The sequence below is a fragment of the Acinonyx jubatus genome, chromosome X, assembly GCF_027475565.1.
Source record: "Acinonyx jubatus isolate Ajub_Pintada_27869175 chromosome X, VMU_Ajub_asm_v1.0, whole genome shotgun sequence".
Lineage (NCBI taxonomy): Eukaryota > Metazoa > Chordata > Mammalia > Carnivora > Felidae > Acinonyx > Acinonyx jubatus.
In genome coordinates, this window is record NC_069389.1 from 28228782 (window position 1) to 28252828 (window position 24047).

The window sequence follows — 24047 nt, forward strand, 5'->3', positions numbered from 1 at the left end:
GTGTATCAGGTGGTAAAAGTTAACGTGTAATAGAACTGTGTGAATCTCTTCATATTCTCTTCACAAACCCACTGTCATGCAGCCTAAGTATTACCTGATAGCTTTAAAATGTACTTTAATCAAGTCCTACAAAACTTGTCCCCAAAAGGTTAGCTTTCTTCAAATTCTGTAAGAATTTAAAGCTGCTTCAATATCCATGCCAAAGCAGAGACTCCCTTTACCCTTACTTCATTCTAGAGTTGCAGCTTTGCTATTTTTCCAAAATCACTCTATAAACTGGTTTATGGTTTTCAGTGTATAGGTCTATCAATTGATCAATCAATATGCGTGTACTGCAAAGAATATATGCTGTTGTATTTTTGTAATATTAGTAAATGGAATAGTTTTTCAACCAGAAAGCAGTTATGAGGCTACCAAATAAGTTCATAAAATAAGGAAATTTCATTAAAACACGTTTACTATAAAATCTGGTAGCACCTAATGTCAATCAATAAATGCCCAATGTTTTTTTTTTTTCCACCCACAGTTTTTTCTGAGGCCAAAGTTCTGTTCTTAACTTTGAACATAAGTTTTCAAGAATTACTTAATTGGAGAGGTTTACTCTATCATTGTTAATTATAGGCATCACCATCAAATCTGTTTCAGAATGGTTATAATCCACCAAAGGCGGGGGGGGGGGGCGGGGAGAAAATCCCCTCCATCCATCTCTTTGGGACACTCTGTATTCCTCATATATTATTTTTATATATTATTTTTGCTATTGTGCCACAGTCAATTTTTAACTTTTTCATTAGTCATCATGACTTTCTTAAAATAAACAAAATAGATCTGCTTTATATAAGAGCCAAACTAAAAAAACTAACTGAAAAGTTAGGTCATACTAGATATAAAACAACACGGTGAGCTTAGTGTGAAATAATTAGAAGTCTCTCATGCTTTTATGTTGTATTCTTGACAAAAGTGCCTGGTCACTTGCCAACAGAGATCGTATCATTATTTGAAGGAATTTTCATGATACGCTACAGAACATAACATTCACAATACTAAATATAATATGAGAAAAGAACTTTTAAATTAAATATTTATCAATCCTTTTCTCTGCCTCCATTTATCCATTACAATTCATTTTGTTTTCAATTTTTCCCCCAAGATGTGTTACATAGAATTTTTCTGACCTTGGGGTCTCCATGCATTATTCCCATACCACAATTAGTTCATTGAGAAGATATGGTAGGTCACTGACCCACATGTAACCATTACTGAATAGAGAAGTGTCAAATAATCAAGATAATAACTCAGATATACAAACTATTTCACAGCAATTAAAATAGTTTGCTACAAGTACTCCAGGCCAATTACCCATATTCTATTCCTTTAGTGGTTTCTTGAATAAGAAATACCTGCTTGATTGTATTTGCAAAGAAAACACTTTAAACTCTACTTTTCTCCTGAAAAGTTTTCCCAATGTGAAACATGTACACCTGCACACATATATGTGTACATTACAGAGAAGATAACATTTATGCTTATTCACAGACCACTATAATACTTTAAAATCAATCTGCCTAATCAGTGCGCTTGCCACAAATTGTAAGCTATGCCATGGGGAAAATATTTTCAATTACTTTGTACTTACAACATTCGTCTACTTCTTCCCACCAAAGCATTTGGGGAGAAAAGAAGTATCTATCACCGCAGCAACAAATATCTTGGTAAATTTGCTCCCAACTTAGGTGCTCCGATAGGTTTAGGAATGATGAGAAATCAACCAACTTCAGCAGCCTTTTAAAAAATAACAATTCAGTTTTTCCTATTCGTTTTTCTCTGAAGCCAAATGCCTCCAAGATCAGAGTCCTGTAAGGGGAAAGTGAGTGATCCCAACACTGAGTGAGTCAACGGAGTAACTGATGCCAGGATTCTGTAGAGGCCCCTGGATATTTCAAATTCCAGGACCTGCGCACAAGCAAGTGACCCGCCTTCTCTCTCAAGTTGGTTTCCCATAATAGGAGTGCCCATGGTCACTACAAATAAGGTTGTGCTGCGAGCATGGCAAAGCCCTGTGAAGTCAAATAATGTTCAAGTGTGATCTGATTAATATCCAAACAAGAACAGCACAGTGGACAAAGGACTTGCTCTCAAAGGCTTCTAAACATAAAAACTCTTCAGACAAAACTACAACACTTTCTGTAACTTCTATACACATTTCTAAAATAAGAGAGCAGAAAATCCTAATCCAGAAAAGACTTTTAAATGCCTTTCCTGTTTTTCCCATTTCAACAACGCAAAAATTTCACTCTACTGAACAAAAAGAAATGCCCAGAATAATCTCTGCATTCATTATGTATCCACTGTCTATGAAACTTAATTTCTACCCTGGAGATCTTGTCAGAAGTCATGTGTTGATGATGCCAACAGTCTGTAAGAAAAGCAGCAGCAGAATGTAGCAGCTGAGCTCTGAAGGCAGAATGTGTATAGCTCTCAGGGGACAAGGTTTATTCTAAAATACAGAATACTCTTATAATTGAATCAAGAAATCTTCCTAAAATGCTAAATTCCCGCAGTACCTTAAGATAAAACTTTACTAACAAATCACTCTTTCTTCAATTTCTTTGGTGGCAATTATTGAAATACCATTCTCTTAGACACTGGGTTCAATATTAGTTACTTAATGGTTCGCAAAAAGAAGTTTTCTCTATTAAATGGACACAGTTTTAGTAGGCGACTCGGCATGTTTGTAAATGATTCTTTGCCAGTAGAAGACTTCTTTCTTATTTTTAATGCAACAGGTGAACCCACTTTTTATAAGAAACACTGGTTTAACTTTTTAGAAAGGTATTTGTTTTCTAATAATACTCTGAGCTAAAATCATTTCACTCTTTTTATAATACCGTTTGTTGAAGTGACAGACTCATTTTTCTATGTCAAGCATTCCAATGCTTGGCAGCAAAATAAATTATAGATAAAAATAGAAAAAAAAACCCTGGCATACTGAATCAAAGTATGATGTTTACCTTAATAGTTATACATTTCCTATTTTAGAATATCATTATCATAATATCACCATTCCCCACAACAAAATCAATAGGAAATAAAGCACAGGGTTTAATTTGTAGGTAATTGTACTTAAGTTACTATTATCCAAAATATATTTACAATATTCTCTGTAAGTCATCTCATTTCCTCTTCTTAGTGTGGTCATCTAAATATGTGTATATGCAACAATTTCATAAAACAAAATTAAAATGGTTTTTGACCAACATGGAACCAAGTCTGCATGTTAACAAGTGTTGTTCTGTGCTATTGGGTACAATATCACCCTGAATGTAAGTTCCTTTACAACTTGTACTGTGAGTTTTCTAAGGATATAGATCCAATTAAGCCAAGGCAGATGGACAGTTCATCATATAAACTGTGGTCCATGAAGCATCAGCATCACACGGGAAACTTTCTGGAAATGCTATACACCTGAGATCTGAGAAATAAACACTCCGGGAGTAGGACCTAGTACTGTTTTACAGGCGATTCTAATGCATAGCCAATTGTGAAAAACCATGAAGTGTATGTTTCTAAAAATAAGTACGGCTCCAAATATACCAAAATCCTGTCTTGGTTAATACTGACTACACAAAAAAGCAGTAGATTTGAAGGATTTCAGGTACATCTTAACGGTCTTTTAGTGTTAGTCAATAATCAGAACTTACTGGGCACCTGTAAGAAATTCTACATTAATGTGAAATAGACATACTTCCTTTAAGATTTTAAAATCTAGGTGAGAAGATCTACTTAACTCAGAAAGCCGAAAGGTACCTAAAATACAATGTAGTCCAAACAGAGTGAATTCTAATTCAGACCTTGTTCTATTTTTCTGTGGTCCTCACTTACTTACCTTTTTCATTTAGTCCTCATGATAACTACATTGGCAAGGTCTTAGGAGCCCCATGACAAAGATGACCGGTTAAAGCAACTTGCTCAAATTCCCACTGTTCATAATTGGCAGAATGGAGCTTTTTAAAATTTAACTTTTTATGTTGAGGTAATTACATATTCACAAAAAGGTTGCAAGGACAGTAAACAGGGATTCCATATACTCTGCATTCACTGTCCTCAGTTACACTTTTTAAGACAAAATTAGAGGGAGGGAGAATATGAATATATTCGTGGGGAGCCCAATGAGGGACTCAATCCCACGACCCTGGAATCATGATGTGAGCCGAAATCAAGAGTCAGATGCTCAACCGACTGAGCCACCCAAGTGCACCCTCAGTTACATTTAAGCAAACCATTATGCAATTTCAAAACCAGAAAACTGACATTAATATGTTTACATATTTCTGCCATGTTCTAATACTGTGGATTTGTGCAGCCACAGCTTAAATCACAATATAGAACCTAAAGAATGGTTCCCTCACCACAAAGATCTCACTTCTGCTCTCCCTTTATAGTCCTACCAACAACCACTCTGTGATGCCATACCCCACAGCCTGGTATCTGCTGATTCATTGTCCATCACTGTAATTTCATCATTTCAACAATGTTACATAAGTGGAATCATTCAGTACATGATCTTTTTTAAAAAATTTAACATTTATTTTAAGAGACAGAGAGAAACAGAGCACGAGCAGGGAAGGGACAGAGAGAGGAGACACAGAATAGGGAGCAGGCTCCAGGCTCTGAACTGTCAGCACAGATCCCGACGCGAGGCTCAAACTCAAAAAGCGCAAGATCATGACCAGAGACAAAGCCGGACACTTAACCAAGTGAGCCACTGAGGCGCCCCCATGATATTTTGATAACAGCTTTTTTCACTTGGCATAATGTCCTAGGGATCCATTCAAGTTGTCACCAGCTTCCATAGCCTGCTTTCTTCTACTGTGAGTAGTAGTCCATGTTAGTAACATACTATGGTTTAGTTGCAATAAATGTATCGTAGGAAATTTTGGTTATTTTTGGCTTGAGTTTACTACAAATAAAATTGCAAAACTATCATGTACATATTTTACATTTATCTGGGATTAATGCCCAGGAGTAAAATTGTTGGTTCTATGCTACGTTTACTTTTTTTTTTTTTTAATGTTTATTTATTTTTGAGAGAGACAGAGACAGAATGCGAGTGGGTTGGGGCAGAGAGAGAGGGAGGCACAGGATCCGAAGCAGGCTCCAGGCTCCGAGCTGTCAGCACAGAGCCTGACGCGGGGCTCGAACTCACAAGCTGTGAGGTCATGACCTGAGCGAAGTCGGACGCTCAACCGACTAAGCCACCCAGGCGCCCCATATGTTTACTTTTTAAATAAACTGCCAAAACATTCTCCAGGGGGTCTGTACCATTTTACCTTTCTGCCAGCAATGTGAGTGATCCAGTTTCCCTGTATCCTATTCTCTGTATCATATTCTCTACATTCTCTGTATGGTATATGGTATTGTCAATTTTAGTTTTTTTAGTCTTAAGCAGGTAGAGATATATTATGGTGGTTTTAATTTGAATTGTCTGGTTAATGACATTGAACATCTTTTCTCATGCTTATTTGCCACCTGAATGTACTCTTCACCAAAATGACTGTTCATGTCTTCTGCTCACTTTCCAATTAGATACCTTTCTTTTTAACTGCTAAGTTTTGAGTGTTTTTTATATTTTTCGAGGTATGAGTCCTTTGTTGGATACGTGATTTGCAAATAGTTTCTCCAAGTTGGTAGCTTATCTTTCCATCTTAATGGTGTCATTCCAAAGCAAACTTTTTGAACTTTTATTAAGTCCAATTCACTGCATTTTTTTTTCTTTTTATGGATGGTGCTTTTGGTATCAGGTCTAAAAACTATTCACCAAGCCTTAATTCATCAAGAGTTTCTACCTTTTTTTCCTAACTTTTTCATCATTTTATATTTACATTTAAATCTGTGATTGAGTTCACTTGTGTATGAGGTGTGGGGTTTCTGAAGATTATTTTTTCTTATCGATTTCCAATTGCTCAAACAGTACAACAGCATTTGTTGAAAAGGCTATCCTTCCAATGAATAACGTTTGTACTTTTGTCCAGAACCAGTTGGGCCTATTTGTGGGGATCTATCTCTGGGATCTCACTTCTGTCCTACTGATGTGTTTGCCTATCTCGTTCCCAATACCACACTGCCTTAGTTAACTCTACCTCTGTAATATATGCCTAAGCATTAGAGTTATTCCTTCTACTTTATTACTCTTTTCCAAAACTGTTCTAGAAATTCTAGGTCCTGTGTGCTAGCTTACAAATTTTACAGTAGGCTTATCTACAAATAGATCTACAGATCAGAATTAAAAATAAGATCTCTGGTATTGTGATGGGAATTGCTTTAAGTAGATAAGTTTGGGGAGGTATGACATGTTAACCATGTTGAATCTTTTAATCCATCAATCCATTACAAATATATTTGCAATATTCAGGCCATCCTTAATTTATATCATAACAGTGCTTTGTATTCTGACTGGATGGGTTTTTTTTCACATTTCTAATATGCTTCTGAGAGTATTACTGTTACATATGTAGTTGCACAAAGGAAAAGAGCAGGGATTGCTAAACGACACTTTCAGAAAAGGGTATTAAACAAACGTATGTAACTCAACATGCACCATACATGTATGCTTTGAAAATTATTTTAATATTTTTAAATGTTTATTTTTAAGACAGAGAGACAGAGTGTAAGTGGGGAAGGGTCAGAGAGAGAGGGAGACACAGAATCTGAAGCAGGCTCCAGGCTGTGAGCTGTCAGCACAGAGCCCGAGCCAGGGCTTGAACCCACAAATGTTGAGATCATGACCTGAGCCAATGTTGGACACTTAACCGAGCCACCCAGGCGCCCCAAAAATAATTTTAAATGATAAAGTTTTCATTGTTACACATGAATTAATACACATGGATTATTTCTTCAAGAATACAAAGCTTACTTTTATTACACTCATGGCCCACATAAGCATGTTTTTTAAATTAATCTCTTTAGTTTACAGATTTAAGATACATGCTATAAAAAAAAAATGAAGACTGGTCCTTGCTTATATTCTAGCTATCAACCAGTAATTCCCATATCATAAAATGAGTGGAATATGAATTAGAGAGAACTGATTATGGTAGACTTCAAAGCAGATAAGAAGGGAATTCCTAAGAAACTGAAAACCCTAACAGCAGTGTTTTATACAAATTGGGAGGGGTCTGAGTCATTTTCCCTACTGATTCAATTATTTCACATAATTCTAAGTACTGTGATTAAACAGATCATCAGAGGATAAGTAAGCTAGGGAAAAAAACCAGGCTTAGTAGCTAACATATTTAAATAAAGCTGACAGATTTGTTGATTTGGGAAAAATAATTTCTAGGCCATTTCTGATTCTCTTACCCACAATGACCCATATTGGCTGAAAGGCTACACATTCTATTAAGACATGTATTTCTTAGGTGTTAAGAAAAAAAAAAAAATCTCTGCAGATAAAGCCAAAGGAGAAATGTGCTAGGTATGCGTAGTTTATTATCACTGAACCCACACAAAAAAGGCAGGTGAGGATTCAGGCAAATGGGGGCTTGTCCATATGAACAAAAAAGCTTGCTGAAATTTTATAGTCATTACATTAAAGCTATTGATGAATTTGGGGGAGAAGTGACATTTACTGTTATACTTCATAGTCTATGAACACAGTATTATCTCAATTTATTTAGGTCTTTGTTTTATTTCAGGTCCTATATGTTTTGTTAGGTTCCCAAACATAACCCTCCCTCCCTCCTTCCCTCCCTCTCTCCCTTTTCTATTTTTTTTTTTTTTTGGAGTAACAGCAGAAAATTATAGTTTCAATTTTAGTTTCCAGCAGTTCACTTTTTACATATAGAAATACAATTGGATTTCGTAGTTCATCTTATATCCCGAAATCTTGCTGAACTCATTATTTCTACGTGTACTTTTGTAGAATCCCTGGGATATTACACAGAGCCCCATCATAACATGTGTAAATAGAAATGATTTTTATGCTTTTATTTACTTTCTTGCAGTTTTGGGCTAGCTAGAACTTCCAGTACTATAAAGAGCAGACTGAAAGCAAACACCTTTGCCTTGATCCTACTAACAGGAAGAAAGCATTCAAATAGTTCAACGTTATTATGATGCTTGCTAGAGAATTTTTGTAGATGTTCGTGATCATGTTGAGGAAATCCTCCTGTATTCCTAGTTTCCTGAGAATTTCTACCATGAATGGGTGTTGAATTTTATCAAACCTTTTTCTTCTGCATCAATAACAACATGTGATTGTTTTTAGTTAATACAGTTCATCATATTCTGTTAGGGATTGTTGTCTCCATGTAGGAAGGATACTCTTCAGTAGCTTTTTTTTTGTTCTGTCCTGTGTTGGTCTGTTTGTGGTATCAGAGGACTTTTAGTGTCATAAATGAGTTTGGAAGTGTTGCCCCTTTTCTATTTTTATGGACATTGACAGTTCTTTTCTTTAATCACGTGAAAAATGGCATGCCATTTCCTTCTGGATTCTGTGGTTTCTCATAAAATATCCTGTCATTTGATTTTTTTTTCCTTATACATAAAGTGTTCTTTGTCCTTCACTGCTTTTAAGCTTTTTATTTTTTTCTTTATCACTAGTTTTCAGAAGTTTCACTATAAGGGGTACAGTCATGCATCTCCTTGGGTTTATCCTTTTTATTCACTCGGCTTCTTGAACCTATAGGTTTTTGTCTTTTTCCAAATTCGGTTATTTTTCAGTTTTTATTTCTTTGGTCACTTATTCAGCAATACTCTCTTTTTCCTCCCCTTTCAGGACTCTGAAGACATGCATCATAGATCTTTCATTATCATCCCACAGGTCACGGAGGATCTGTTCATTTTTTTATCAGCCTAGTTTCTTTTTTGTTCAGACTGGGTAATTTCTACTGTTCTAGCTTCCTGTTCACAGACTTTGCCCTCTGCCCCCTCCAATCTGCTGTTGAGACCATCCACTGCATTTTATTTTGATTCTTATATTTTCCAGTTCTAAAACTTCATTTTGTTCTACATGTCTTCTATTTCTTGCTGAGACGTTCTATTTTTTATTTGTTGCAAGCAAGTTTGTAATTGCTTATTGAACCATTTTTTATGATGGCTGCTTTAATATCCTTGGCAGATAATTCTATCACCTGTGTCATTTCGATGTAGGTGACTGGTGATTGTCTTTTTTCATTCAAGTTGTGATTTTCCTTTTCCTTGGTTTGATGAATGATTTTAAATGGAAACCTGGACATTTAGGGTATTATGTTATCAGACTCCAGACCTTACTTAAATCTTCTGTTTTATCTGGTGTGTTCTTACATTCCTTTGGTGAAACATGGGAAGGGGGGTTGTTCCCTTGTTACTGTTTGGTGGATCAGAAGTTGAGGTTTTGCCATTCAACCTATGTTGACACATGAGCTTGCTTACTTCTGTGTGCAGTTTCTATTTCTTTAACATTATTTTAATTTCCATTAAAAACAGTAAATGGATTTCGGGAACCTTGCAGGTTCATTCTTAAGCATTTAGAAGTTTTTCCACTAGGCAGAAAAATGCTTCAACTTGTGAACCTGAGAGCACTTCTTAACTTGTATCCCCATTGACATGATGTCTCTGACATGTACAAAATGATTTGGTTTTATAACTTGGTACTACATAGCAATGCCTTCTGTGGGGTCAAGACAGAGAACACTTACTCACTAAACGAAATAAAACTCAAAAGTAATTTATCTGTGTCGTAAAAATAATGGATGCCTAAGTCATATATTGATCTTCAACTATTTTAGAAAGTAAATGTGTAGAAATTAGTGATGGTGATTAAAGATTTCTGAATGAAACCTAAGTATAATAAGCACAAAGAAATTCAACACACTAATGCCAGTGAGATGCGAGTCAGTACCAAGATTTAATAGTTGCATTTCTTAGGTTCAATTAGTCAAGGTCCTGGCAGGAGACAGGGGGACAAAAAAGCACTTAATAGAAAACAATTTGTTGAAAGAAGTGTGGACAGAGGTATAGGCAGGGTGATGAGGCTAACGGAAAGTGAATCATCGAGGTAATATCCAAAGTGGGAAGTTGTTTCCACCTCTAGGCCTGATGGGTCAAAGTGAGAGACCAACATTGTTGGAACAGCAATAGACCCACAAAGTCATGACAAGGACTTTAGTGAAGTACATACAAAGTAACAAATACACTAAGCTTTCCCTCCATCCTCTGATCTGGTGTCACACAATTTGCTAACAGGGTGCAAAAGGCCTAGGTAACAGAGATGAAGAGTTAAACTTCCCATGGCAAAGAGTAGAGCAGATAATGTCACAAAATGGATGAGCTAGTGGAGAGTAGGGCCACTCATACAAGTGAGGAATTATTAGCAAGTGGGCTTAGCCTTCACTATCAGGATACTCATCACTAGTATGATAACCTAGTGGAAAATATGATGAGAAATGAATAGACCCTTTGCAATCTAGCCCTTTTCTTCTTTTTTCAGCACTGTAACTCTCTCAATCCCCCTGAAGCGATCTCATGTACTTTCCTACCTTTATAGCTCAAATTATTTCAAAAGTTCATCATATATCCTCTTGCATACTGCTTTGCTCGTTTGTTACAAGCATAATAAATCACCTGAATATTTGTTTAATATGTGTCTTAGCTGCTAGAATGCAAACTCAATCAGCAAAAATGTTGTCTTTTCCTTTTGATTTACTTCACTCCCACTGTTTATGACTTTGTCATATGTAGGCTATGGCCTCTGCTTATCATTTATCTTTTATTCTATATCAGTGTATTGTATGCTTCCTTATCCTTCTGGACTTTAAATTTACCTTCTGTATGAAGATTTTTTTGAAGTTTTCTTCAGCCCCATTTGTAGTTGAGTCTAATGATATGAATTTATCTTCACTACTCAGTTGTAAACTTCTTCATGTTACAGATGCGTTAAGATTTACTGTTGGTATCATTAGTTCTCAAAAGTGCATTGGGTTTCATAAGGGCTCAAGGATATCAACTGGAAAAAAAGCAAACAGGTACAAGGGAGGAAGCCAGGAATTTACATCACAGATAATTATAAAATTCAAAATAAAGGCTGAATCCTTTGAGTGTAGCAAATTAAATCTGTTCTCAAATATATGTCAAAAGAGATCTGACCCTTACCTTTGTGGGATAACCATGGTATCAAATTCTCATTTGAAACAGCGGCACCAAGCCAAGGAATTAATGCGCATTTATTTATCAAATATTTATTAGGGCCAAATTTTCTACATTAAGGAAATAAGGTAATAACTCCTGGTCCCCATCCTCAAGGGGATTATGCTTCAAATGTATTAAAATAAAATACACTTTAATCTACATGTTAATTAATGAATTCAAATAAGCTAGAGGATGCTGTCTGGGAGAGGTACCTAAGACAGAAATCAGATTTTAAAGATAATATCACATGTACTGCCTACCATAAAAGATTGTCATGTCAGTTAAATCACCAATGAACTAAAAAAGCTGCTTTTAAAAGCATATACCAGAAAAGAAGAAATCAATAATCCAAGCTCTACCCTCAAGAATCTAGAAAATGAAGAGCAAAATAAACCTCAAGCACAATGAAGGAAATAAGAAAGCAGAAATCAATAAAACTGAAAACAGAAAAACAATAGACAAAATCAATGAAATAAAGAGCTCATTTTTCAACGAGATCAGTAAAATTGACAAAGTGCTAACAAGAGTGACAAAGGAGAAAAACTGAAGACATACAAATTACCAATGTTAAGAATCAAATGGGATATCACTATATATTGGGCAGATATCAAAAAGATAATAAGGGAACACTGTGGGGCGATTATTCACACACATACTTGACAATTTAGATAAAATGGACTAATTCTTCATAAAGCACAAACTACTGCAAATCACCCAGTATGAAATAGATCATTTGAACAGCCATATAATAAGTAAATGGAACTCATAATTTAAAAACTTCTGAAAAATAAATCTCCTTGCCCAGAGGGTTTTACCAAAGTTTTAAAAAAGGACCAGTACTAATTCTACAGTCTTCCAGAAAATAAAAACAACAACAATACAGAATACATTTAATGAATCCAGCAATAGCCTGATAGTAAAATGTAAAAAAATAAAATAAAATAAAATAAAAAACACCAGAACAAAAACCTAGAGATTAATATTCCTTAATACCAAAGCAAAAATTAACAAAATTTCAGCACATAAAACTCAGCAGCATATCAAAATAATCTTGCAGGGTTTGTTCCAGAGATGAAAAGCTGGTTTGGTATTTGAAAATCATTATTGTAACCCACCGCAGTAAATGTTAAAGAAGAATAATCATTTGATTTCATCAGTGGATGCATGACATTGTTTGACTAATTTCAACATCTGTGTCTGAAATAAACTCTGTGAAAAATAGGAAAAGAACTTCTTCAACTTAATAAACAGCACCTACATATATCATACGGCTAAGTACATACTTTATAGTGAAAGATTAAATGCTTGTCCCCTAGTACTGTGAACAAAAGCAAGAATATATACTCTTACCACTCTTATTCAACACAGTGCTGAAAGTTTTGGCTAGTGCAAGGAGGCAACGCAAGAAAATAGACCCATACCTACCTATAGGTAAAGGAAGACATAAAACCATTGCTTACAAGCAAATGAGAGGAATACGAAAATTCCTCTACTACATAAAAAGCCAACTACAAAAAAAACCCCTCGTAGAACTAATAAGTGAGTTCATCAAAGTAGCAGAATACAAGATAAAAGTACAAAAAACAATTGTATTTCTATGTACTAACAATGAACAAGGGGACACTGAAATTAAAAATAAGAATCTTTACCACCTCACAAAAAAACGAAGGTGTCAATCTCACACAACATACACTGTACGTATATGGTAAAAACAACCCAAGGCTGTAGGAATAAATTAAAGAACATCTAAGTAACTGAGGCAACATACAGTGTTCATTGGTTGGCTCAACATAGTCCATTTTACTCAAGTTGATATACAGTTTTAACACAATTCCCATCAAAATCCTAGCAAGAGAGTATAGACAAGAGCACTCTAAAATTTGTATGCAAAGGCAACAAAATTAGCATAAAAATGTTGAAGAACAAAAATACACAAGCAAGTTTATCAGATTTTCAAACTTACACAGCTACAGTAATCAAGATAGTGAGGCACTAGTGTGGCACTGGTGGTTGCAAAGACTCAAAGATCAATGGGAGTTTAGAGAACCACACAAATATGGCCAACTGGTTTAGACAAAGATCCAGAAACAATTCAGTGGCACAAATACCAATGAACAACAAATGGTGCTAGAAAACCTAAGTGTGCCATCTTATACAAAATTTACTAATAATGGATGATAAATTTATTTTTTAAGTTTATTTATTTATTTTGAGAGAAAGAGGGAAAGTGTGCGTCGTGAGGGGCGGGGGGGGGGGGGGGAGAGAAAATCCCAAACAGGCTCCGGGTTGACAGTACAGAGCACCATTGGGGAGCTTGAACTCACAAACCATGAGATCATGAGCCGAAATCAAGTGTCAGATGCTTAACCAGCTGAGCCACCCAGGCTCCCCTGGATGAAAATATATACATAAGAAAATCTTTAGGATCTAGGGCTAGGTAGAGTTCTTAGATTTTATGCTAACAGCATGGTCCATAAAAGGAAGAGCTAATTAACTAGACAGAAACAAACATTTTACTTTTCCTCCCAGGGGATAAAAAGACAACCTAAGGAAATAAGGTCTGCAAACAACATATTCAGGCAGAGACTAGAACATATAAAGAATTCGTAAGACACAAAAATCAAACAAAACCAACCTCCCACAAAAAAATTCCATTACAAAATGGACAAAAGACACAGAGAGATATTTCACCAAAGACAATACACAGATGGCAAATAAGGTGATAGATAGTACCATTAGTTGTTAGGGAAATACAAAATAAAATCACAGGGAGATGTAACTATAGGTCAAAATGGCTAAGTTAGAAAATACTGACAATATTACATGCTGCCAAGAATTTATAGACACTGGGTTCCTTGTTGATGGCAATGTTAAATGGTACAGCTACTATGAAAAAGAGTTGGGCAGCTTTGTAAACAGTCAACACATAAATGCCATACAACCCAGCAATTTTGATCCAGGGCATTAACTCCAGAGAAATGAAAATTATTTTTCACACCAAAACTTGTATATGAGTATTCACAGTATTTGTAATATCCAGAAACTGGAAAATCAGATACCCTTCAAAAGGAGAGAGGCTCAGCCAAGTGTGGCACATCCATACCGTGCTATACTACTCCGAACTAAAAAGGAACACACTATTTAGACACACAGCCATCTGGAAAAGTCTCTAGATCATCTTCATGAGTAAATCAAGCCAATCCTAAAAGGTTACATACTATAGGAATCCACTTATATAACACGCTTGAAATAACGAAGTTATCCAAATGGGTACCACATTGCTGGTTGTGGGGGTTAAGGAGTAGGTGGGGGCAGGAAGGAAATAATGGGTCTGGACAAAGAAGGGTGACATAAAGGTTCCATGTGACGATGGAAATATTCTGTACCTTGATTGTACTAATTAATGTCAATAAGCTGGCTGTGATATGGTATTATAGTTTTACAGTATGTTAATACAGGGAGGAACAAGGTAAAATGATACATAAGACCTCTCTGTATTTTTTATAATTCTATATGAAACTACAGTTATGTAAAAGATATATAGTTTAAGTAAATAAAAAAGATGGGGGCTTGAGTTTGGCCCATGGTCCTAAGTTTTCAGACTCCTCGTATGGGACACTGATATATACGCACACAAAGCAAAGTAAGGATAAAACATACTGTAAAGTCTAATGAAGATTAGGTGACAGCAATAATATGTTTACAATTGTCTCTGCAATTGCTCCTCTTTGATGTTGTTGTTGTTGTTTTTTTGAGAGAGAGAGAGAGAGTACATGTGCAAGTGAGGGAGAGAATGAGAATGAGTCTTAAGCAGGCTCGACGCTCAGCACAGAGCCCGATGTGTGGCTCGATCCCATCACTCTGGGATCATGACCAGAGCTGAAATGAAGAGTTGGATGCTCAACCAACCAGCCACCCCAGGTGCTCCTGCTTTTTGTTTTAAAAGCTACAGGGCCTAGGTTGTATAATAATAGCACAGTTCAAAGTTACAATATAGTAACAGAGTACAATGTTCAAGAAGACTTTAAATCTGCAAATAAGAATTCTGGGTATCTTTTAAAATAAATATGAGAGAGAGCCAAAGCATAAGAGACTCTTCAAAACTGAGAACAAACTGAGGGTTGATGGGGGGTGGGAGGGAGAGGAGGGTGGGTGATGGGTATTGAGGAGGGCACCTTTTAGGATGAGCACTGGGTGTTGTATGGAAACCAATTTGACAATAAATTTCATATGTTGAAAAAAAATAAAATACATATGAGAAACTTGAGAAAACGTGCTCCAAATGACACTTTGTCATTACTTAATATTCAAAAAGATTCCATAAATGTACTGAAAACCTAGACCAAGTTATTACTGTGCAAGAAAGAGTAACGGAAGTAATATAAATCTCTGTGGATGACATTTAAATTGCAGCTTCAGCAAAACTTGTAGGCTGAAGTCAAAATCCTTTGCTAATTTATTTGTGAAAAAGTTAAAACAAACTCTGCAATTGTTACATTATTTACTCTGTCCTTAATACCACAAGTTTCCGTCTATACCAAAACCATAACATACGTGACAATTTTTTTGTGACGGCTGAGTGGGTCATTCTCACTCAGAATGAGTGTGAGAGTTATGAGAGTGATCTTCATCCAAATATACGGGGCCTAAAATTTGAGGACCTTCTTAGTTTTGGGTATTTTTTAAGCATGTCGCTATCTGGAGGCTTTAGCAGTGTCTTTGAAGAGTTCTGTGAAATGGAGGGGCCCTGACACTTAGGCTTCATTAGTCTCCTGACAAATCTTCTGGGGAGGCAAGATTAAAGAGGAATTGTGAACCAGGTGAACCTACACATGCTATTTTCTCTAATACGGTCCCAGAGCTGGGGGGTGGGGACTTCATTCAGATTGAGTCTCTAATTGAGTGGCATTCTATTTTGAAACTCTTAATGCTTAAAAAAATGAAAACAACCTCTGAAATAATGACCATTTATAATTTGGTTCAAAAACTTTCCTGAGCCCCATAAGCAATATAGTTACTCACTGAAGCCTGAAAGTGGGAGCCTGTTACGGAAACCACAGAGAGTATTTTACTTGACTTTAAATGAGGTTTCAAAAATGGTCTGAATTTAGAGGAGGATTACAGAAAATAAGTCGATATAGGTTTATTTCATAAAGTTAGGTTTAATTTTTTCAAGTGTTCAAAAATTCATAAGTATCATGACTTGAATATAGCCTATAACCCATATTATATTAAATGCCATTGTTTACATTCCTATAATATGTTGGATTCAATTAACTTCTCAAAACAACCAAAGCTTTCATACTCCCTTCACCACTTTTTAAAAAAGTAAACATTTTATTGTGAAGTTTCAGTGTTAGCTTTATTTTTTAGCTTTATTTGGGATATTAAGAAGTGTGCTAAGTTACTAAACCTGGGTTTAATATGTATGTAGGTGCGTGTGTATGTGTGTGCACATATGCCTTTTTCATTATCATCTTTGTCTTCAAAGGTACCTGTTTCTTTCTTTTAAATTTATTTCTTAAATAATCTCTACACCCCATTTGGGGCTCAAATACATGACTCCGAGATCAAGGACTGCACAAAAGAGCCAGCCAGGTGCCCCTCAAGTTATGTTTCCTGTCATATTTATGAATGAAGTACTTTTTACGATTTCCCAGTTCTGAGGTATACCTTCAGAAAACTGGAGAACAGAGTAAGGTTAAAGATAGGTATAAGTTCCTCTTTGTAAAACAATAAAAAAAAGGGGATGTGGGGGGGGGAAGGGCTACCTGAATAAATCCTCCATTTGAAGACAGGGAATTCTAATAATACAACTGGTTCTTGAAAAGGAGGTTTGTAGAAAAATATTATTTGAAAAAATATATTGAGACAAGGCTAGGAGTAGTAGTTAAATCCATTAGAAAAGAGAAACTGTATTAGGTTCTCACTTATACTTTATAGACCCCATTTTTTTCTATTTTCATTCAGTTATTAGGAAAAGAATAAAATGAAATAATTTATGGTTAAAAATAAGTGAACTTAAACTTGAACTAGCTAGGGGACAGTTCTGACATTGACTAAAGTAGGGAATTATGACATTTTCTCTCTGCTCCCCACTGCAATCAATTTTTCCCCATAGCTAGTGCAGCTACATTATATATAACAAACTATTCCACTCTCCTCCTTGAAATTTATAACAGTGCTGCCATTCATTTATTTTATCAGTAAGCTCTAATCACCCAATACATTATTGCTATTATGATTTTGGACAGATATCTATTACATTATTAGGAGTATGAAAATTAAAAGATTTTATTTTACTTTCATTTAGCCCTTCTCTAAGGTTCTTTTTTTCCTTTAAGTAGATCCAAGTTTCTGAGCTACATCATTTTCTTTCTCTCCGAAGTACTTCTGACATTTCTTGGAAGGTAAATCTACTGGCAACAAATCCTCTCAGTGTTGGTTTGTCTGATACAGTATTTATTTCTCCCTCACTTCTGAGAGATAATTTCAATGATACAGAATTCTAGGTTGGTGTTTTTTTTTCTTTCTATGCCTTGAATATTTTATTCTCCTGTCTTCTTGCTGGTATGAACCCAACCACTTTTATGTCCTTCTTTGCTTTACTCTGTGCCTGCAAGGCTGATCCCCCATATGTTACATTTCATTAGATCCTTTGCTGACTATTCTTGGTTGATTTGGGCCAATGGGCAGCACACCCATTAGAAAAAAAGGCAGGCAAAGAGAAAGGCATTTTTTCCCCATTCCACTGCATCTTCCTTGGGCCTTATTTCTCACAGTGGCAGCTTACAGTCCTAAATGTCCTGTTAGGAATCCCCTCTTCCAATGCTCTCTTACTGAATTTAGAAAATGCTACCTCCTTTGCTTGATCCTTCACACCTGAGTAGGGGGACATTTAACAGTCTCCTACTGCTGGTAATATATATGAACTCCAAAAGCCCTTTTTGTTGTTGTTGTTTCCTTTAAACCTGCCCATAGCTCTGAAAGTAGTCCCATTACCGGGTTTCATTGAGCCATCTGTGCTAGATTCCGTTTCTTGCCAGGGTCATGGCTGACACAGGGAGATCAGAAAAATCAACAGCTTCTCCCTTTGAAGTAATAAAGTAGAAGATGAAAATGAATGGGATTCATAACGAAGCATGTTTCTGTGTATACAAACAATGTCTACATTTTTCAAGGCTTTATCTGGTGGTTTGAGTATACAATATTTATTACAACTTGAAATAAAAACTTACCACCTCCATACTGATTTGTATATGAAGTTTTCACTCCAGAAGTAAGGGCTGAAAGCAATGGATTGTCTCAGAGTTTAAAACAAGAGTCATATAGTGATTGACCTGTTGACAATGTACTTGAGTGAGTGATAAAAGACCTCCAGTTGCCCATGTGTCCACGTGTGTATGAATACATCACTCCACACATAAACACACTCCACTCTGCAACACGCTGACAAATGAAATACCTTATTACAGAGTTGCACATATATGTCAAGTATCAACTGCTTGATTCTAAATGGTTTTAATTTTTTTTCTGGCATCTACGGCCTTAAACTAGCCAATAAAAGCTAACACATTTTCCCATGGCATTTAAATAAAAAGATGCTTTAAAATCAAAACTTAAAAAATATATGTCATCACAGGAGAACCATTTCAAGAGATACAGATAATTGTGGGGAAGGGAGGCAAAAATGGCCAATTTTTTTCCTCTTCTCTATAAAGCTGGGAACTTTATATAAATATCTTAGCTATCAACCCTGTGTTTTTCCCAGGTTATTACCTGTGAAGCTGTATTAATCTGAATGTTTTAAATTAAGCTAAATAATTGATTTAGTGGAGAAAATGACTCAGACCCTTCCCAATTTATGTAACACAATGCCTTTAGGGTTTTCAATTACTTAAAAGTTCATTTCTAATTCACTTTTAAATTTAGTACTGGGCTCTAATTACTTTGTTGTCTGTTTTAATATACAGGGATTATTCATAAATATTAGAATATAAGGACCAGTCTTCATTTTACAACATGAATCATAAAACTGTAGGCTAAAAAAGTGATTAAGAAACACCCTGATGCATGACTTTAATGTAATTAGAAAGATGTTTTGCATTCATGAAAAATTATAGGTCTCTATCAATCTGTCTATAAACAATTATAACCTTATCATTTAAAATTACTACAACATCATACACATATGGTATATTTTTAGATACAGTGACTTAAATTTTTAAAAATTGCTTCCCTTTGAAAACTGCAATTTTGGACCCTTTCCTATTTTCCCTTTCTTTTTCTAATCACATGCATAACAGACAATAACGCCATTATACGAATAGTAGAAACATGAAAACACAATCTAATCCCAATGTCAGGCACTGTTAGAAAGCAAAGCATCATGTAAGAAGTCAGATCTCCAAAGTGGAGAGATGCACCGTGTTAAGAGACTGGAAGATTCAACGTGGTGAAAATGTTGATTCTCTCTAGGTTGATGTGTAGTTTTAATGAAATTCCTATCAAAACACAAGCAAGGTCATTTTTGTAGACACAAACAAGCTTATTCTAAAATTTATATGGAATGACACAACCCTATAATAGCTAAAACAACCTTGACTAAGAAAAAGTGACAGGAATCATGCTGGTCAATATTAAGACTTATTACTCAATTATAAGAAAGAGAGTTGGAAATGGTGGGGGGTAGAGTTTTACATCAATGCAATGGAAGAGAGAACCCAGAAATAAACTGGTACAAACATACCCACAAAGTTTGGTAAAAGTTGTAAAAGCAATTCAATGAAGGAATGATAGTCTTTTCAAGAAAGGGCACCGGAGCAAGTAGACTTATGTTTAACCCTTTATGCAAAACTGACATGTTAAATATAAAATGATAAAAATTTTAGTAGTATACATATATATGAGATAATACTGTGACTTAAGTGAAGACTTTTTATGCTTAACATATAAAGCACAACCCATAAACAGAAATATTAATAAAATAAATATCATCAAAATTTTAAAAGTCATGCTCTGGGAAGTAACCTGTTAAGAAGATGAAAGAAATGATACGAACTATAAGAAAATACCTGCTTATCACTTTTACTGACCTAGATAAGTAACTAGAATATGTAACTAAAAAGTCAAAAGTAAAAAAAATAAAATTCAATTAGAAAATGGGGTGGAGCTCCTGGAGAGCTCAGTTGGTTGAGCATCCAAATCTTAATTTCAGCTCAGGTCATGATCCTAGGGTTGTGTGATGGAGCCCTGGGTCAGGGTCTGCCCTGAATGTGGAGCTTTCCTGGGATTCTCTTTCTCTCTCTCCCCCCTCTCCCCCACCCCACTTACTCTCTCACTTGCTCTAAAACGGAAAAAAGAAAAAGAAAATAGGGAAAAAATACTGAAAAAATACATTCTTTTGAAGAATATATACAGATGATAAATATATAAAAAAGATATTTAGCATCACTAGGCATTAAGGAAATGCAAATTAAAACCACGGTGAGACAAAACTACAAACTGACCAGACTGACTAAAATAAAAAATAGTGACCAAACCAAATGTTGACAAGGATGTTAAGAAACCAGATGACTTACATATTGCTGTTAAGACTGTAAAATGCTAGAGCCACCTCTGGAAAATAGTTGTGTGGCTTTTTAAAAACCAACCAACCAACCAACCGGGGTGCCTGGGTGACTCAGTCGGTTGGGCGTCCGACTTCAGCTCAGGTCATGATCGCGTGGTTCCTGGGTTCGAGCCCCGCATCAGACTCTGTGTTGACAGCTCAGAGCCTAGAGACTGCTTTGGATCCTGTATCTCCCTCTCTTTCTCTGCCCCTTTAATAAATGCTGGGATATCCATAATAAATGAATCAGCAATATATATTAGCAAATACCATATGCTTTCACTTACATACGGAATGTAACAAAACAAATGAACCAACAAAATCATCAGACTCATGAATAAAGAGAGCCAACTAGTAGTTCCAAGGCTGAGGGCAGGGGAAGGGATGGGTGAAATATGTGAAGGATATTAAGGGATACAATCTTCCAGTTATAAAATAAGTTAGAAACAAGGATGTAAAGTACAGCACAGTCAATAATGTTGTAATAACCTTGTATGATGATACATGGTACCTACACTTATTGTAGTAAACACTGCATACTGCAGACAATTGGTGATTCACCATGGTGTACAATTGAAACATTACACTGTATGTCAACTATACTTCAATTTTCTTAAACAAGAAAAAAGGAAACTATTTGCTACACGCAGTAACTTAGATGCATCTAAAGACAAGTAGACTGAGCTGCCAATTCCAAATCTATACTACTCTGCTTGCGTAATATTTTTGAAATAACACAATTATAGACATGAAATACAGACTGTTGCCATGGGTTAGGACAGGACAGGGTGGAAGGAGAAAAATGGGTGTTGGCATAAAAAGGCAGCAGGAAGGACCCCATGGTCATGCAAGTGATCTGAATTTTGACTATAGTGGTGGAGGCACTATCTCACATGTTTTAAAATTGCATTGGATGCTGGGGCACCTGGGTGGCTCAGTTGGTTAGGCATCTGACTTCGGCTTAGGTCATGATCTCACCGTTCATGGGTTTGAGCCCCGCATTGGGCTCGGTGTTGACAGTTCAGGGACTGGAGCCTGCTTCGAATTCTGTCTCCCTCTCTCTGACCTTCCTCTGTTTGTGCTCTCTCAGAAATGAATGCTAAAATTTTTTTTTTAATAATGTCTTTGAATTCACCACAGACACACACACACACACAGAATACAAGGAAAAATCTGGGAACTCTGATTAAGATGGATTCATTCTAAAATGTCATGATATTTTACTATTTATTTCCAAGATAAGAGCAGTAGAGGGTAAATGGGTAAATGTTATACAACATCTTTTTGTATTATACTTTACAACACTCCTTAATTCTACAATTAAGTCAGAATAAAATGTTTAATTAAAATAATCTTGCTCAAGCTCACTTTTTGCCACAGCTGAGACTCAGATGCACAGGAGAAGCCAACATCCATGCCCACTGCCACTGACCTTGGGGGTCCTGGATACAGGTAGATAGACAAGAACAGGACTGCACGCACAATGCAGTCACCATATTCATTTTCTAAACTTCAGGCTACCATAAGGTTGTAAAGTTATCACTGGCTTAGAAACTGGGGGAAGGAATGTCGATTCCATGGTCTTGTGAAATTGTTTAAGAATGTAATGGTTAGGACCATGCTGCCCATCTCTGCTACCTAATAGTTCTTGTCCATGTGGCCATATACGTGTGTGTGTTTGTGGACATTTGACACTTTGGAGAAGTAACCTTTCCATACTTCAGTCTCCTCAACAGTTAAATGAGGGATAACAACTGCACCCAGCTCATAGACTTACCACTGAGTTAACACCAGTAATGCACCTGTAACATAGTAAACTGTATGTATCTAGAATAGCACCTGGAACATAGTACATTCTATGTGTTAGCTAGAAGTATTAATACTGTCACTGTTGTTGTATATTCTGATATCAGAAATATAAAAATATACTTTTCAAAAGTGAGGCAATAGAGGAAAATCACTAACATGATTCAATGACCACTAGTAGTCTAGACTGTATATACTGTGAAAAAATTTCATCACTTATGCCAACTAACCATTAGCCACTTCTGCCATTCTAACAGTCACCTTTCTCTAAAATCCTGGAGGAAGAGGGGTGCCTGGGTGGCTCAGTCAGTTAACCATCTGACTTTAACTCAGGTCATGATCTTGCAGTTTGTGGGTTCCAGCCCCATGCTGGGCTCTGGGCTGACAGCTCAGAGCATGGAGTCTGCTTTAGATTCTGTGTCTCCCTCTCTCTCTGCTCCTCCTCTGCTCGAGGTCACTCATGCTCTGGTGCTCAATCTCTCTCTCTCTCTCTCTCTCCCCAAAAATAAACACTTAAAAAAAAGTGAAAAAGAAATAAAATCCTGGAGAAAGGTTTTGTTCCCCACATTTATTCCTAAATCACAAATCCCCTGGTAGTTACTTCTCTGGGTGTGGTTCCCTCCTTATCACTCTCAGATACTCTTTCTTACAAAGCTGCTCAAGGCCGACCTTGACACCACATGGAGCTATTGGACAGTGCCATTCCTAGTGTGCATCAGCTGCACTGCCTGGGTCCCAGCTCCTGGTGAAATGCTCCCCACTGTGGTCTCCACAAACTTCCACATGGAACTGGGTGGGAGCACAGGCCTTGCATGACTTGTACATGGGGATAATTAAAGAGAATTCGGAGGCGGGGGAGGAATGCAAAATGGTCCACTATAAAAGGGCTTTTACCTCTGTGTTGTGCAACAGAAGAGCCGGAAGGAATGAAACCCTACACAAGGGTCCTTTGTGAACACTGTCCAGTCTCGATGTTTGCTCTTCCATACTGAAGCCTGTTGTGAGTCATCCCTTTTAGAAGGCCTCCATTTTCTATGTGGGAAACATGATCTGCCCTGAGAGAAATTCTATCCCATGACAGCCAATTCTGAGCAATTAATATGTGCCAAATACTGACTTAAGTACCTTATCAGTACTGTCTACTAGGTTTGATGGATTCTGAGATCACCTATTTCACATTTTATTATTTCTAAGATTGAGTATATATTTAAAAGCATTGGTGCATACAGTTTAGGGGTTACTTTATTTTTTCTTCTTTCGTAGTGGTACACAAAATGACATCATATGATTGACAATTTCTTAGATTCAGGGAAATATGGAAATTTAATCCTCACAACAACTCCATAACGTAGGCGCTCATTTTTATCAGCATTTTACAGACGACATAATTGAAGCTCAGAGAAGCTACATAGGTGGAAATCTCAAGGTTGTTAAAGGACACAAAGCTAGTGAAAGGTAGATATGA

The 24047-nt window shown here is 36.2% G+C and overlaps 1 protein-coding gene across 15 annotated transcripts in view; it reads right to left on the bottom strand.

The window, feature by feature from the left end:
• DMD (dystrophin) overlaps positions 1-24047 on the bottom strand; it is a 2092562-nt gene that overhangs the window by 1984198 nt on the left and 84317 nt on the right. For 5 of the 15 annotated variants that reach the window (XM_053201920.1, XM_027054570.2, XM_053201919.1 and 2 more), the window contains exon 1: positions 1637-1948. The exons of 1 other annotated variant lie outside the window; for it this stretch is intronic. In XM_053201920.1, the coding sequence (XP_053057895.1) occupies positions 1637-1667 (31 nt within the window). In that variant the 5' untranslated portion in view covers positions 1668-1948. Of the gene's footprint in view, positions 1-1636; positions 1952-24047 lie in introns of those variants that run through there. 9 more of the 15 variants (XM_053201915.1, XM_027054571.2, XM_053201924.1 and 6 more) reach the window with 5 other exon arrangements.